Source organism: Pinus tabuliformis, chromosome 5_2, assembly GCF_031772625.1.
Source record: "Pinus tabuliformis cultivar Carrire ecotype Pingquan chromosome 5_2, CPIR1, whole genome shotgun sequence".
NCBI lineage: Eukaryota > Viridiplantae > Streptophyta > Pinopsida > Pinales > Pinaceae > Pinus > Pinus tabuliformis.
Window position 1 is genome coordinate 807,270,328 of NC_142306.1, and position 15,033 is coordinate 807,285,360.

The window sequence follows — 15,033 nt, forward strand, 5'->3', positions numbered from 1 at the left end:
GCAGCCGTTTAGCCTTTCTGCAGCCTTCTGCACCTGCACAAGAAACACAGTCTGTCTGAAGAAAATATGTACAGTTCAAAATCATCAAAGACAAGGAGGAAAAATCATGTGCTAGCAATAAAGTTAACAAAAGGTTAGTAGCAAATTATCAGAAGCCAAATCAAATGCGGATCCGAGGTATGTTTAAAATTTTAAACCTATAGTTATTTCATTATGCGGAATTTTCTGGGTTATGTCTTGTTGGCCACTAATCGTAATGATTACCCATTTTCTTTTCCCATGCGACCACAAATCTACGAATCCTCCACGTCTACCAGCTCATAATACCCATGATTTTTGAAATCACATATGGCTGTTTCTGTCATTAAGGTCTCGTACCCTAATGACGTAACCTACCGTATTACGTCTCTCAGTTCTCATCCCGTAGCCATGTGTCAATCCACAGCCGAAATCGGAGAATATAGCCGTTCCATTCATCATTTCGAAACCCTCTGCGCTCATAATACTCCATTCTCCGCTATCATCTCCCTTATTCCGTATTCACTCACTACGATTACCTCCATAAACCATACTCTGTTTTTTCCTTTGCTGTATAGCCAGTAAACGTGTGATACAGTTGTATTACGACTGCTAGTCACCGTTTCACTGTGTTCATGCTGTTATCCACCATTTAACTCTGATTCAAGCCGTGAATTCTCGGTGTCTGAGGCTGTTGATGCACCCATATACCCTCTGTTCCACAAAGTCTGAACAGGAACCGAGGAATTACTGTGTAAAGTTACGGAGTTACTGTGTAAAGTCACCATCAAAGTCGTGTTTTAAACAGAGCTGAGGAGTCGATGGGAAAACTTTTAAGGGTTGAACCAGAAGGTTCGAAATTCTTGAAGGCATACCCTCAGGTTGAGGAGGCATTACAAAAAGCCAATTGGCTACAGTGCATCAAGAAGTTTAAGGGCTACCACAAAGAAGTAACAAAAGCCTTTGCAAGGTCATTCAAGGATAAAGACAGTCAAGTAGAGGTGGGTGATTTAACATTTGCAGTCAGCGAAGGAAGCATAGCAAGGGCTACATCTCTTCCACAAACCGGTGAACGTTGGTTCAAAAACCGGGCAGTCCAGGATCAACAATGGAAGCGGATTTTTAAAAACCCAGGTATGAATACAAGTGTTTTCACCAAAGGAATTCCTATCTCTCATGTTAAAGAAGAATGGAAAGATCTACTGTTGTTAGTGCAAAAATTTTTCACGTGTGAAGGGAGATTTGGAGTATTGTACGTTTATCATGGTAAAATTATGCTGCAATTTCAAGGAGAACATGATATAAATCTTCCTTACTTTCTATTCCAAAGCCTTAGGAAAATGTGTTCCATGGCTCAACGGAATCCACGAAACATAGAAGCTTACCTCTGTCACCATAGTCTTGTCAAGTTATTGATAGAAGAACAATTAAAAGAAAAACAAGACACATGGGAGAAATTCCTTGTAAGGAATCATTTTGAAGAACCTGGAGAATCTTCTATACCTAGGAAAAGCAGAAGGAAGAGAAAAGAAAGTATCTCTGAGACTGAAATCTTAGAAGAAACTGTTCAAAGACAAACTGAAGAGGAAATAGAAGTACATCACCCTGAACCTGAGATTGAACCCACTGAAGACAGTGCTCAAGAGGTCATCTCAGAAACCCTCGCTGAACTTGCCAAGGAAGCTGCCAAAAAGAGAAGAGAAGACAAAAAGAAACAAAAACAAGACAAGGGAAAATCCATAATTCAAGAAACTGATCAGACCCCAGAGCATTCTAGTGATGAAGAAAGAGATAACCAGCCCTTAGCACAAAGGGTAGCTAAACTCCATGAGAAAATTGCCCTCTCCGAGAAAGTAAAAGTACAAAAACCAAGGAAAAAGGCACAAAAAGAAACACAGAGTGTTGCCACTGTAAGAAGGAGTAGTAGATTGCAGAATAAAGGGAAAGCCACAAGGACACTCTTCGTTGATCTAAGCACACCTGAGAAGGGTGCTATAAAAGCAGACCTTGAGGATAGTCCACCACGTGAGGCAGCTACTCCTCCAAGAGAGGACAGTCCATTTCAGCCGGAGTTTGAAACTGAAATTGAGCATGAATATAGTCCAAGGAAGTCACCAATTGTTGACCCAATTCAACAAGAGGTGTACAACTATTTTGAAACATTGGAGCAGAACACTGCTGGCCCAAGTAATGTCATACCTCATGAGCAGCAAATAGATTTACTCAAACAAGAGATCTATGAACTTGAGGTGCTAAACCGTCACATTAAACAGAGAAATGAAGAAATGAAGCAGCAAGCTGATATTGCCAAAGCAATCCAAGATAACACCTTTCTTCACATGAGCATGTGGCAGAAGAAACACAGCAGACTCAAGAAGAGATGTAGAAGGCTGAACAGAGCCTTAATCAATTTGAAATTCAGATGCATGTTCAAAAGACCAAAGGTTAATGTTTCCACACAAAGGAAGAGGAGGAGATTGGATGTCTTAGCTGAGGCATCCCAGCAGGTGGATTGAATTGTGTTTTCATTGCATGAGGACATGCAATACCCTCGGAGTGGGGGTATGTAGAGCCTCTATTCTACACCTACTTGTCTACCATTTTCCTCAGTTTTTCCTTATCTTTCCTTCACTTTTGCCTCATTTTCACCATAAAACCACCCAGATCATTACATTAGGTGTCATTAAGCATGATCAAGCAAGTTTTGCTAATGAATGACTATTTGTTTAGGTTTTGACTTACTTGCAGGAATCCCGCAGCTATCTGATGATCCTGTAGCTATCTGGAGATCCTGCAGCCTTTTTGTTAAACGCAATGTTCCACGTGTCGGTTTGCTAGATGAGCCACATGGGCACTCAGGTATCAACGTGCTCGAGGTTCCTGTTCCATTTTTCCAGCCATCCACGTCATCTTTACCCATGGTCAAAGCTGGTCAAGTTACGGTCAACTCAAGGCTGTTTAACGGTGATTGTGAGCTGCTTGGTCACGTCATCTTAAACGGTGATTTGTCCATGTTCTACAGGTGGCAGGGGACATGATCCAACATGGGATTCATTACCCATGACGACAGAACAATTAAACTCGTCCACGCAGCCGTATGATGTGTCAAGGGACCATAAATACGCATGACTGTTTATTGTTTTTCAGTTAATTAGCTGTACGAGTAGGCTATCTTAGAAACCTCTATAAATTGCTGCGTCTGCGTACGCTCATCAGACTTTTTTTAGTTGTAATTTTCTGAACTTGTGTTAAATTTAAGAGCATTGTGAACTCTGTTTTCTAGTGCTATTCCAGCACTCTGTTTTGTATACTTTTTGCAAATGGAGGAATAGACATAGCACCGTTTTGAAGTTTCCAGATCTCTGAGTTTTCTTGTGGCTGAATGAACAGAGGGCCCCTGCTCATCTCAGCCTCTGTAAAGTATTTTATGTGCATTATTTCGTTATTTTCTTATTCATTTCCTTAAGCATGTATAGTTCCATTTACTTGTTTCCCTTTCTTTCAAGCTGATCAGTGTTATTACTTTGCAGGTTTCTTTTAGCCCGGGATTTATTTTTATATGTGTGTGTTTGCTTTACAAACTAATGGTATTTGAAAATGACAAATTCAAGTGCTGCCTTTGTTTTTATAGTTGATTTTTAATCTTATTTCTCAAAGAGCTGCTAACACACATGAATGATCTTCATCATAAACTGTTATCTTTTAAGATCAGAATATCACTAATTTGCAGTTAGTTTGAGTGCTTTCTAGACTGTTCTTTCACTACTTTCTAACCATACTTTGCATAGTACATATGGCTGAAGTAGAGAGTTAGAAAGAGCAAACTATTACCACTAGTCTTTAAAGTAGAGTTTTGATTTTAAGTGCTTCTTAGACTATTCTCTCACTACTTTCTAATCATACTTTGCATAGTACATATGGCTGAAGTAGAGAATTAGAAAGAGCAAATCATTATCATTAGTCTTTCAAGTATATTTTTCTCACTTTTCTAATTCAACTTAAGCTACTTTCTATCCGTGCTTTACACAGTACATGTGCTTTGAAGCATCGAGTTAGAGAGAGATAATCTTTATTTTTGGGTTCTAAAAGTGACTTTCTTTTCTTTTATTAGCAGCAGCTTGAACGGTGTCTAGTGCCATTGGAAGTGGTCATTTGCTTTCAATTCTTTCAATTTTATTTCAAGTCATTTCAGTTCACTTATTCCTTTCAAGCATTCCCTTTCAAGCAAGTAGTTAGAGATCACTCAACACACACTTTCACTTATTTAGGATTCACTCTACACACACACCATCACTCACTTGTTTATAAATTATCACTCCATCTTAGGAACATAATTAACCACAACAACACCCCCAACGATAAGAAAAACTCTAAGAGGTTACTTAAGTACATATAGTACACCTTCGCTTCATCAGCTTACGAGCCCCGGGTTGACAATAAATACTAGCAATTTAGATAACACTAAATTGACTAAACAGTTCTTTCCCTTGCTGCCTCTTTAAAATGGGAAGTCCATCAGATGGATGTTAAATCTGCCTTCTTGCATGGGGACTTGCAGGAAGAAATCTATATGGAACAACCCATTGGCTTCATACAAACAGACTCCAGCCTTGTTTGTCGACTTAAGAAATCCCTTTATGGCCTCAAGCAAGCTCCTCGGGCTTGGTATGCCAAAATGGATAGCTTTCTTTTAGAATCGGGCTTTTCTAGGTGTCATTCTGACAATACTGTCTACACCAAGAAAGTGGGCAACTCTCTTATCATCCTTGTTCTTTATGTTGATGATCTTATTCTTACTGGTAGTGATCCCAACCTTATAAACCATGTGAAGTCCAGCCTTAAAAAGAAATTTGAAATGACAGACTTAGGACACTTACACTATTTTCTCGGTCTTCAAGTCTTGCAACCCCAAGAGGGTATTTTCCTTTCCGAGTCCAAGTATGCTTGTGATATTCTTCGTCATTTTCACATGGAAGACTGTGAGCCAGCCCCTTCTCCCTTTCAGTCTGGAGTCAAACTTTCAGTCTCTTGTACTTCTCCTGAAGTTGATGCTACCTTATACCGTCAACTTGTCGGAAAACTCTTGTATTTAACCCATACTCGTCCTGATCTTTCCTTTGCTGTTGGCCTTGTTGCTCGTTTTATGCAAAACCCCCGTGAAAGTCATTGGAAAGCAGCTAAAAGAATACTTCGTTATGTTCGAGGTACAATACAGTTTGGGATTCATTACAGTGCCAAAGCAGCTCCTCTGTTAGTTGGTTTCACTGATTCTGATTGGGCTGGTGACCCTGATGATCGGAAGTCTACTGCCGGTTATGTCTTCACTCTTGGTTCAGGACCTATTACATGGGCTTGTAAGAAACAGGCTGCCATTTCTCTTTCGTCAGCAGAAGCAGAGTATCGTGGTGCCGTGGAAGCTAGTAAGGAAGCCTTGTGGCTTCGTCAGATCCTATCAGAGTTTGGCTTTGAGCAGCATCATCCAACCACACTTTGGTGTGATAATCAAAGTGCCATTCAACTATGCAAAGATCCAGTCCAGCATCAGCGCAGCAAACACATTGAACTACACATGCACTTCATCAGAAAGCTCATTCATGACCATGTTCTTGAAGTGCAATATTGTCCAACAAATGATCAGGTTGCAGACATCTTCACAAAGGCTCTCACAGAGGCGAAGTTCACTAAACTTCGATATATGCTTGGAGTTCAGGAAGTTGTCACTAAGGGGGGATAGGCTCTAGTGCCTCCTTCCTTCTCCTATTGTGTCATATTTGTAAATCCTTCAATCCTATCCCAAGTTGTTCTTAAGGGGGGATGTTAGGATATTCCGACACATAGGATATAGTTAAGTTCAACTTGGTCTAGTATAGAGTTAGGTTAGAGTTAGGTAAAGTGTGTTTCTTTACCGTTGTACATTTTGTAACTTACAATCCGACGGTCACGATATGTAGTGATCCGACGGTTCACTCTCACCTCGGTATTACCGACACTTGATCCGTGGCTTGACACCCGATTGGTCCATGAGTTCTATTTAAAGCGCATGGAGGGTCATTGTTCGGGTAATCCGTGCATGAGAGAAGCTTATGTAAATTTTCATTCTTTGATTAATAAATTGCCTGTAGTACCCACGTTGGGACAGGCCGTGGACTGTTTCCCTCCTTGCACTTTGAGGGTTTTAACCACGTCAAAAATACTGGTGTATTGATTTGAGATCTGGTTGTGAGCGGTGTCCTTTTGGTATTCTTTCTGAGGAACTTACCCTGTAAATTCCTACAGTAACACAATTAAGAAGGAATGTAGCCATCACATCTCTTCTCAGAGATAAACTACCATCGCCCGAGATAGTTTGTTTCCATTCTGCATGTAAACAGTTTGGGTATTTATTATTAATAAACTTAAGTTCAGTTTTCGCTGTAGATCTATATTTCTATTTTAAATCTGTATTTCATTTCGTTCCTGCATAAATCTGGATCACCATCTGTACCATGCAGAGGTTGAGTTATGTTTTGCTTTTATTGTATCTAGAATTGTTTTCAGGTTACAGTTTGATTTTACAGACTGAGCATAGGTGCTATTTTTAGCATCTGTTCTTATTTAGAATAGGCACTGAGCTAGTTTGTTTCCATTATGCATGTAAACAGTTTGGGTATTTATTATTAATGAATTGAGGCTCAGTTTTCGCTGTAGATCTATATTTCTATTTTAAATCTGTATTTCATTTTGTTCCTGCATAAATTTGGATTACCATCTGTACCATGCAGAGGTTGAGTTATGTTTTGCTTTTATTGTATTTAGAATTGTTATCAGGTTACAGTTTGAATTTACAGGCTGAGCATAGGTGCTATTTTTAGCATCTGTTCTTATTTAGAATAGGCACCTTGCATAGAAGGGTTTCAAAAATATCTACGGCACAGTCTCCAAGGCAGAATGCACTTGAATCACTGGATACAGGAATGATGTACTTTCCAAGGCAGCTTAGGGTTTGTCCTTTCTTAGCCTAGGTGCACTACTAGTGTGTTCTTTTTTTTGTAACCTAACCTTTCTTATATAAAAAAGGGCAAGGGTGGAGTGAGGTTTTCATTCCAGGTTGAGCTATTGCTATGTAGTTTTTTTTCTTTTCAGTTAGTAAAGGAAATATATGTGATTTTGAGTGCTGCAGATTTCTTCTAGCTTCTACTCTTCCTATTTCAGTTAGCTATATGTTTGTAGATATGGCATGTAAACCAGCATTTTTGATAGGTTTCAAGTTTTGAAGTTACCTAGGGTTTTAGTTTTGCAGGTCTGTTTACAATGTATTGAAATTTTAACAAGTCTTCCCCTCCCCATGGGCTGAAACAATAGATATTTGAATTTTTGCAACGAGCAATTCTGGGATTTAATTGACATCATTCATTGTTATCATTTGAGGTGGATAAATTGGTGAACTAAGTTGCAACTTGTTATATGTATTGTGTTCTTGCAACTGTTAGATAGGCAATGATTACAGGTTTTGAGTTGCCATAGCAAGTATGCAGGAATCTTTTAACTTGTTTTCTGCAGCTGTGATTGAGGTCTTTATTATAAAGTTGTAACTGATATTTTTCCCAGAGAAATATATTCCCTTCACCCTCCCATGTATTAAGCATCCAGACCCTAGAGTGAGGAAGGTGGTACCTTGCAAGCACCCTGCTGATTCCCCCCTCTTTTTGAGGATTTTACAGATGGATGATGATATTAACTGCCAACCACAATAGTAGCTGGTAACCCCTTATAACTCAGTGAGTATAGAGCCCATGACCTCCCTGATATGAAGTGTGAATTTCAGACAGATTCTCTGAAGTTGTCCTGATTGAATAATGTTGTTCATGATGGCATATAGACACACTCCATAGCACAACAACTTAGCCATATTCCACACCCACCACATCTCACACCCCCCCATCCCCCCCACCAAAAAAACAAGAAAAGAAAAAGAATATTTATTAGTTTTGATATACATGGATTTAAAATGCTGAATAAAAATGATCCCTGAAGTTTTATGTGCTTATTCTATTTGATTTTGGGTCTGTTTAGCTTTTAGTCTGAGTATCCTTAATGTAATATAACTCTGAGTTTGACATATAAATGCTGTCAAGTGAGCTTTAGCCTTGTGCTTTTCTTTTCTATTTAAAACTAGTGTTCATGTAGAAAGCAGTTTGTAAGTTGTTTCTGTCATGTGAATGCTATTGCAGTTTGGAACTAGCAACAGGTTTAGCTTTCAGATTTGTAATTGGACGAGACAACGATGGACACAAAATGGCAGAAATTGAGAAAGAGATGGACAAATACAGAGATATTTTGCGCGTAGATATTGAAGAGGATTACAATAAATTGCCATACAAAACGTGAGCATTCTTGCTCTCTTGGAAAATTTTATGAGTTTTATTTTTGTGTTCTTATAATATTTGTTTTGATTTTAGAAACCATCACTAGTTCCTCTCGTTTTCATAGGTTGGCTTTTTTTAAAGCTGCATTTCTACTCTTTGATGCCGATTTTTATGTTAAAGCTGATGATGACATTTATTTGCGACCAGGTAAAATTAAATCCTGAAATCTTAACCCATTTGTTTTCATAATACTCAGAATTTGGGCTGATTAAAGAATTAAGTGCACTTGAATATTGGTTGATATATCTATGCTCATGTCTTATGTCGATTTTTCATAATCAGACCGACTTGCAACACTACTTGCAAAGGAGCGCTCTTCTCCTCGAACATACATAGGATGCATGAAAAAGGGTCCAGTTTTCAGAGATCCTAACGTAAAATGGTGAAAACAACCATCTTGCTTCCAATATAATAAGATAATATAATAACTTCTCTAAAGTGCTTCTAATATTAAGTTCTGACCTGTTTACCATGTCAGTTGACTTTTTTTCTTGCAATATTTTTCTTCAGAATTCTGTTTATTTGTTTCAGGATTGTCATGGATGGTTCTGAAAAGGTAAGTGTCTGTCTTTAACTGCAGGTATGAACCTTTGGGAGATTTGCTTGGGAGTGAATACTTCATTCATGCCTATGGGCCTATATATGCTCTTTCTGCAGAAATTGTGGCAGGTTTATCAGGGCTAAGAAATGACAGGCAAGATTTTTTTTCTTTTCTTTTTGTTGGATGACCCACAGGGGATTTGAACCTTGAATTTCATGAGAGGCAAGAATTTTGATTGTTTAGAAATTAGTATTTTTTTTTGTTCGACTGCAGTGATTGTTGGGTGCATTAGCATGAACTTTTCCAGTTTCTCTACTTTCACGTATTGACATGCAAAGCATCATCAACAACAGAACAAATTAAGGGTTTATATTTTCAAATTCTTTACTTCAGACTCCAAAGCTTGCTTTGTTGTCATCAATTCCAACTATTGCTGTCTCCACAACAGTTGAATAATCAGAAACTAAATCTGAAACTTGGGGCTTCGTATGAATTTTTCTGGAATTCAACAATGAGCCACTTTAAATGATCTCTGCAAGTAACTTACACTGGAAGATAAATGTCCATTACTAGTGTTTGAATGTGGAATTAAACGCTTTTTAGCAGTCTCCTTTAGCCATGTAAAGGCACCAACTATGAATGCACTTGAGCTTCAACTGTTAGTCGATATTCTAATGTTGCTCTTCCTTGATCATTTTCGGTAATATAGTGTTATTGGAAAGAATGTTTCAAGGAGTCTTCTTATTTTCAACGGCATGCGTTGTCTTAACTATATTCTGTTAAAACTTACTACATGTCTCTTTCAGATTTTTTTATAAAGATAAAAGGAACACGATGAATGGAGAAATGGCATGCACAAAAGTCACTTTATTACAAGGTAGAAATGTACTCCCCATTGAAAACTGAGACAAAGAAGAGTAAACAACAAATGAATAGCACAAGGATTATACCAAGCACAATTTTTATTCAATTGCAAGATATTTGGCAATGATCATATATAATTGCAGATAGTTGTGCAGCAGGTCACCACTGCATTTTCTCATCTTTCATTAGTATCCTCTTTCTAGCAGAGTCTGAGCTTTTCATACATCATAATGCGTGGATAGGTAAATTTTCACAATAACAAAACATGTGTTAATATATTTAATAATTCCAAATGTTCACTGGCACGAAGTGCAATGGGTACCTCAGAATCAGATCTGATGACTATTAGAATTGTAAGGAAATAGAACTGGCTAAATATCATGAGGCTGTAATAATTAGTTCAAAAACTTTCATGGTTTTGTTTGTTTGTAAACAATGTGCCTCTTTTTTATTATTGAGATAGTTTTGTGGCATGAATTAGGGCTTCTAAGACATAGTATTTGTTAAACTCTGAATCCAGTAACCTGGCTAATTTATTTCCAAGCAGATTATCTCAAATCTTCTGAATGAAAGCATGACTGGGATCTAAACAAAAATATTCAGTGGAAACAAATAACGCAACCAATATCAATCACATTAGCACACAAATTTCTGCCCAATCAAACATCTTCATTGATAACTTAGAACCTACTCGGCCCCCCTTACTGGGAAAATGGTCCACTGAGGAAATTGCATATACAACAAGGAACCTGGATCTGATCCAGCTAGTCAAGCCCTAGATCTATTGTTGCGACCACAACAACTATGACAACTTCGACCACGACAACTATGACAACTTCGACCAAGGCAACTACGACAACTTCGACCACGGCAACTACGACAACTTCTTTGCTCCTAGCTTGAACCTGTGGGAGACTATTTAACCCAAGAACAATTCCACAAACTTGTCTTCCTTGCTTTTCTAGGTTGTGGCTTCTTCTCTACCTCTTGTCTTGTCTCCACCAAAAAATCTGAGCTTGAATGGATGAATTTAGGTTTATATTTATAGTGATTTTGTTTATAACTGAAGGGACACGTCTATTTGAAGTGAGGCTGACTTGTATGACAAAGTGTAGGTCGGCTCACTGCTAGGAATAATTTCCTTAAATTAAAAATTCAATATCTCACAAACTATTGGGCATTTCAGGGCAAGTGAAGGTTCGTTAGAAAGAGGAAAAAATCCTCTTTAAGATGGTATAGGATCCATTTTGGAAGGATGCCTCCAAGGTGTGCAAAATAATTTTTCTTTGTGACTGTCCTTAAATTTTATGCATAAAAAGTTTGGGACAGCATGAGGAATGTTTGGGACAGCATGAGGAATGTTTGGGACAGCGTAGCTTCTTCATTGTTATCAATGTCATCATAGGATTATAGAGTCATTAGGTAGAAGTGCAACATCCATGTAGCATGACGCATCAACTATGCCATCATATGCTATTGCAGTCATAGTGCAACATCATTAGGAGAACTCCAAAATAGTCTTTCAACCATCAAATGATCTCCAACCATGTTATCAAGACCTCATTAAGTGCCATCATCAATTGTGATCATTCATCAAGAGTATGACATCATCAAATGTAGTCCTCCATATGTCATCAAGGGCTTCTAAATACTTGGCACTTGGCACTTCTTAAGACTTCTTCATTTGTGACTTGACATATTAATTGATGACATTCTTATCAAACAAGAGTCATGACATCGTCATCTGGAACCAGACATCTATTGTCTTCAACCTGATCATCTCATTCTAGGGTTTCATGATATTCATTAAGCATCTCAAGAATATTTGCCATCTCGGCCAATGCCATATTGACATCAATGACAACATTGACTAACAATCTCTCCCTTTGTCATTGATGGCAATATTCTTTCCCTTCCAACATTCTCTCCCCCTTTGACATCAATGGCAAACGAGGTGCCCAAGTACTCCCCTTGTCAAGTTGCTTCTTTTCTTCATCAATAGTAGTTCTTCATAGGTATGGTACTCCCCCTGTCATGGTGCTCTTCCTTCTGGCAATGTGGTCCATGATAGATGTGTTACATTTCTTCATGTGATGAGCCAACTCCCCCTGCCTGCATAAACTCCTCTAGCTTCTTTAGACAAGAAACTTTTTTGGCTTGTGATCAAGTGGAAGAAACCTTCAACAATAGTCCATCGGATGAGTAAGAAATCATGTTCTTCAATGGAGTTGCTCCTAAGAGATGATCTATCTAAAGATGATTGTCCATGTGTGACTCATCAAGAATTTCATAGGGCCCATTCATGGATAGCTTCTGCAAGAATGCTCAAGAATCACAAACTCCCCCTAACTGTATGCATGGTCTCCTTTTTGGCAGAGTCTCACCATCAAATACTTGGAATATCAAGGATGACTTCATCAAATCAACAACATGTATTGTTCGCTGGAGTGATCAAGAGACTTATGGATCCAATTTGCTTCCTTCTCCATGAGTCCATACTTGTGCAACTTTCTTCTCTAGCTTGGTTGACATAGCTTTAGCTTGTTGAGGGACCCAAGTCAAGTTAAAGTCATGTGCCATATGTCCAATGTTATGGAAATTGAAGCACTCCATCTTGTTCATGAATAAGAAGTCATGACTTCTTCTTGCAAAATTGCTTCTGGGAGATTGACGAGGACCATTGTTAAAATTGGACAACTAGGTCCAAACTCCATGTTCTGATGCTCAGATTAAGAGGCTAATATTTTTGTTGGATTCCTCTTTCTGAGAGGTGTAAAATCCATATAAAAATAGTCTTAATCTGATGAGCAGAACTTATATTTTGAATTTATTATTCTTAATAAATTATATGTGCAAGGTCAGCCAGTTTTGTAATGTAGGCTCACATGCCCAACAGATGTGTCACACACCCTCATTGATGGATATATATACAGGAAAAGTTGGAGAGAATTTGAAGATAACTGAACTCACATCTTCCTCTCTCATCCTAAAAGTACAAGCTACCAGGAGGGTTGTTGTGACACATGCTGGGCTGGCTGACCAAAGGAGACTTTGCTGGTTGAAGCATCCTGTTGACCGCCGAAACGAACACATTCATTTTTCTTGTTTCTGATTTGTCTTCTGTAAGATCTGCTTATATGTTCTATCTGCATTTTGCTTATCTACTTGTATGATTGCTGTGAGAAAAGTGAAATTGCTCTTAGCATAGAACATCTACAAAACTTTACATGGTATCAGAGCTGAGGTGAAGACAAACTCTATCTATAGCAATCATCATCGAAGAAAATGGATTCCTCTAAGCTTGAATTCAGGGAGAATGACAAGCTGACTGGAAGTGATGACTTCCATGCCTGGAAGATGTTATTAGATCTCCTCTCCACTTCTTGGGTTTTGAGAAGGAGAGTCACAAAAGGAATGCGTTGCCCTAGTTTGATGATGCAGTAAGCCGCAGTCTCAAAGGAACAAAGAACAGCAAGCCACAGTCAATAGGAGTTAAGGAGTCATAGATCAGTGGGTCGAAGAGATTTAAGGTATATGAAGCCAAGCCGCAATCTGGTATATAGAACAGCTGAAAAGGATTACACGCAGGAGCTAATATGTCGGTCACAACTATATATTCAGATACGTTGGCATATTAACACAGCAAAGAAATACGTTCTGAGGAAACATGTGGAGACCACACACTTTGATCGTTGTCATATAGCACACTGTCATATAATACAGGGAATGAAGATATTTATTAGAACGCAGTCAGGATGTAGGCAAAGATGCGTGGGCACATCACGCAAGCCCTAGATCCGGTAACGTGGTTCATGCTGTAGCACGCAGACATGTAATACGCTCTCCGAAATCCACTTACAGTTATACGATATAATGGAAGGACATTGTAATGGAACGCTGTTAGCTGCCACTAATATATATGAAGCCTGTAGGTTAGAGGAACAAAACTCAAGTTTCCTGAATCTACATACAAGTATACGCTGGAAACGCTGGATAATCAAAACACTCGGAAATAATATAAGCATTGGACGTTGGGAAAATGTTGTACGCTGAGCAAACGCTGGACAGTCTTGCATATATGCTGGACAATTTTATAAAAGTGTTTATAAGCGTTGGACAATCTTACATAATCGCTGGATGCTGATCAATAATATATACGCTGGTCGAGAATGCATATAAATTGTCATATGCAACAAATGTATGAGGCTGACACATGGGAAACCATATACACTGTACGCTGGTCATGTATATATATATACATATACGCTGGTAAATGAGCCGAATCGATGAAGTGAACGCAGTCATGATACGCTGCTCCTGGAGGCTTATACTCACATCATCGGAGTCATATATGCTGATATATATATACGCTGTCATGAAAACATTTCTCACGCTGTTTATGAAAACATACAATGATGCCCTAGCAGCAGTGGTCGCAGTAATGAAGATCGCTGCCGTAGCCGCAATGAGGAAGACATAGCTGCAGTATTTGATTCCTTACGCAGTTATGGTGACAGTTAATATGTTACGCAGCAATGTGATACGCTTTTCATATATATGTTGATACGTTGGTTAATCTCTGGAAAATCCATGTACAACGCAGTTATATATGGAATGTTGTTAGTCGCAGAAGCCCGCAATTGGATTATATATGGAACGCTGTCAGCATATACGTAGCAACTATCCTCTATAAGCTGTTATCTATACGCACAGAAATTGAATACTACTTACGCGCAGTTCTTGAAGACTCACAATCTGTCCCTGAATCTTCGGGTGATGAAGGAACATAAGATACGCATTACTGTGGGCTAGGGTATCCGCAAACAGCGACTCAATTCTTTCGTGTGATCCACACTATAGGAAGGAGGGTACAAACCTCTAATAGCTGTAGGATCTAGATGCTATCGTAGTGTTTGGATACAGGCAGACCAGATCACGTATGACATGATAATGCCTTCTCACCTCAGGAACTAGGCATACTTGAAGAGGCATGAAACAGAAAGACAGACTTGGCATAATGGCGAGACACAGTATAGTATGATATTGAGAACTGTGACCCCTTACTATTCTCCCTGTCTTGGATTAATGGAGATCACAATGATACTTAAGAAGCAACCTTAGTCTCTGCATATTAGCACAATGAGAATTAGTGATAAAGGTTTCAAGCAATGTCAAGTGCTGCTGTAGTGATGACAGTGATAGTTA

General features: G+C 38.6%; 1 protein-coding gene across 3 annotated transcripts in view; it reads left to right on the forward strand.

Annotated features, from left to right (window-relative positions):
- The window catches only part of LOC149161775 (putative beta-1,3-galactosyltransferase 12), a 129,405-nt gene that overhangs the window by 46,349 nt on the left and 68,023 nt on the right, over positions 1 to 15,033 (forward strand). For 2 of the 3 annotated variants that reach the window (XM_089437036.1, XM_089437037.1), the window contains exons 2-5: positions 8,229 to 8,381; positions 8,488 to 8,570; positions 8,706 to 8,805; positions 9,004 to 9,117. In XM_089437036.1, the coding sequence (XP_089293162.1) occupies positions 8,229 to 8,381; positions 8,488 to 8,570; positions 8,706 to 8,805; positions 9,004 to 9,117 (450 nt within the window). Of the gene's footprint in view, positions 1 to 8,228; positions 8,382 to 8,487; positions 8,571 to 8,705; positions 8,806 to 9,003; positions 9,118 to 9,770; positions 9,842 to 15,033 lie in introns of all 3 variants that reach the window. The other variant, XR_016261889.1, reaches the window with a different exon arrangement.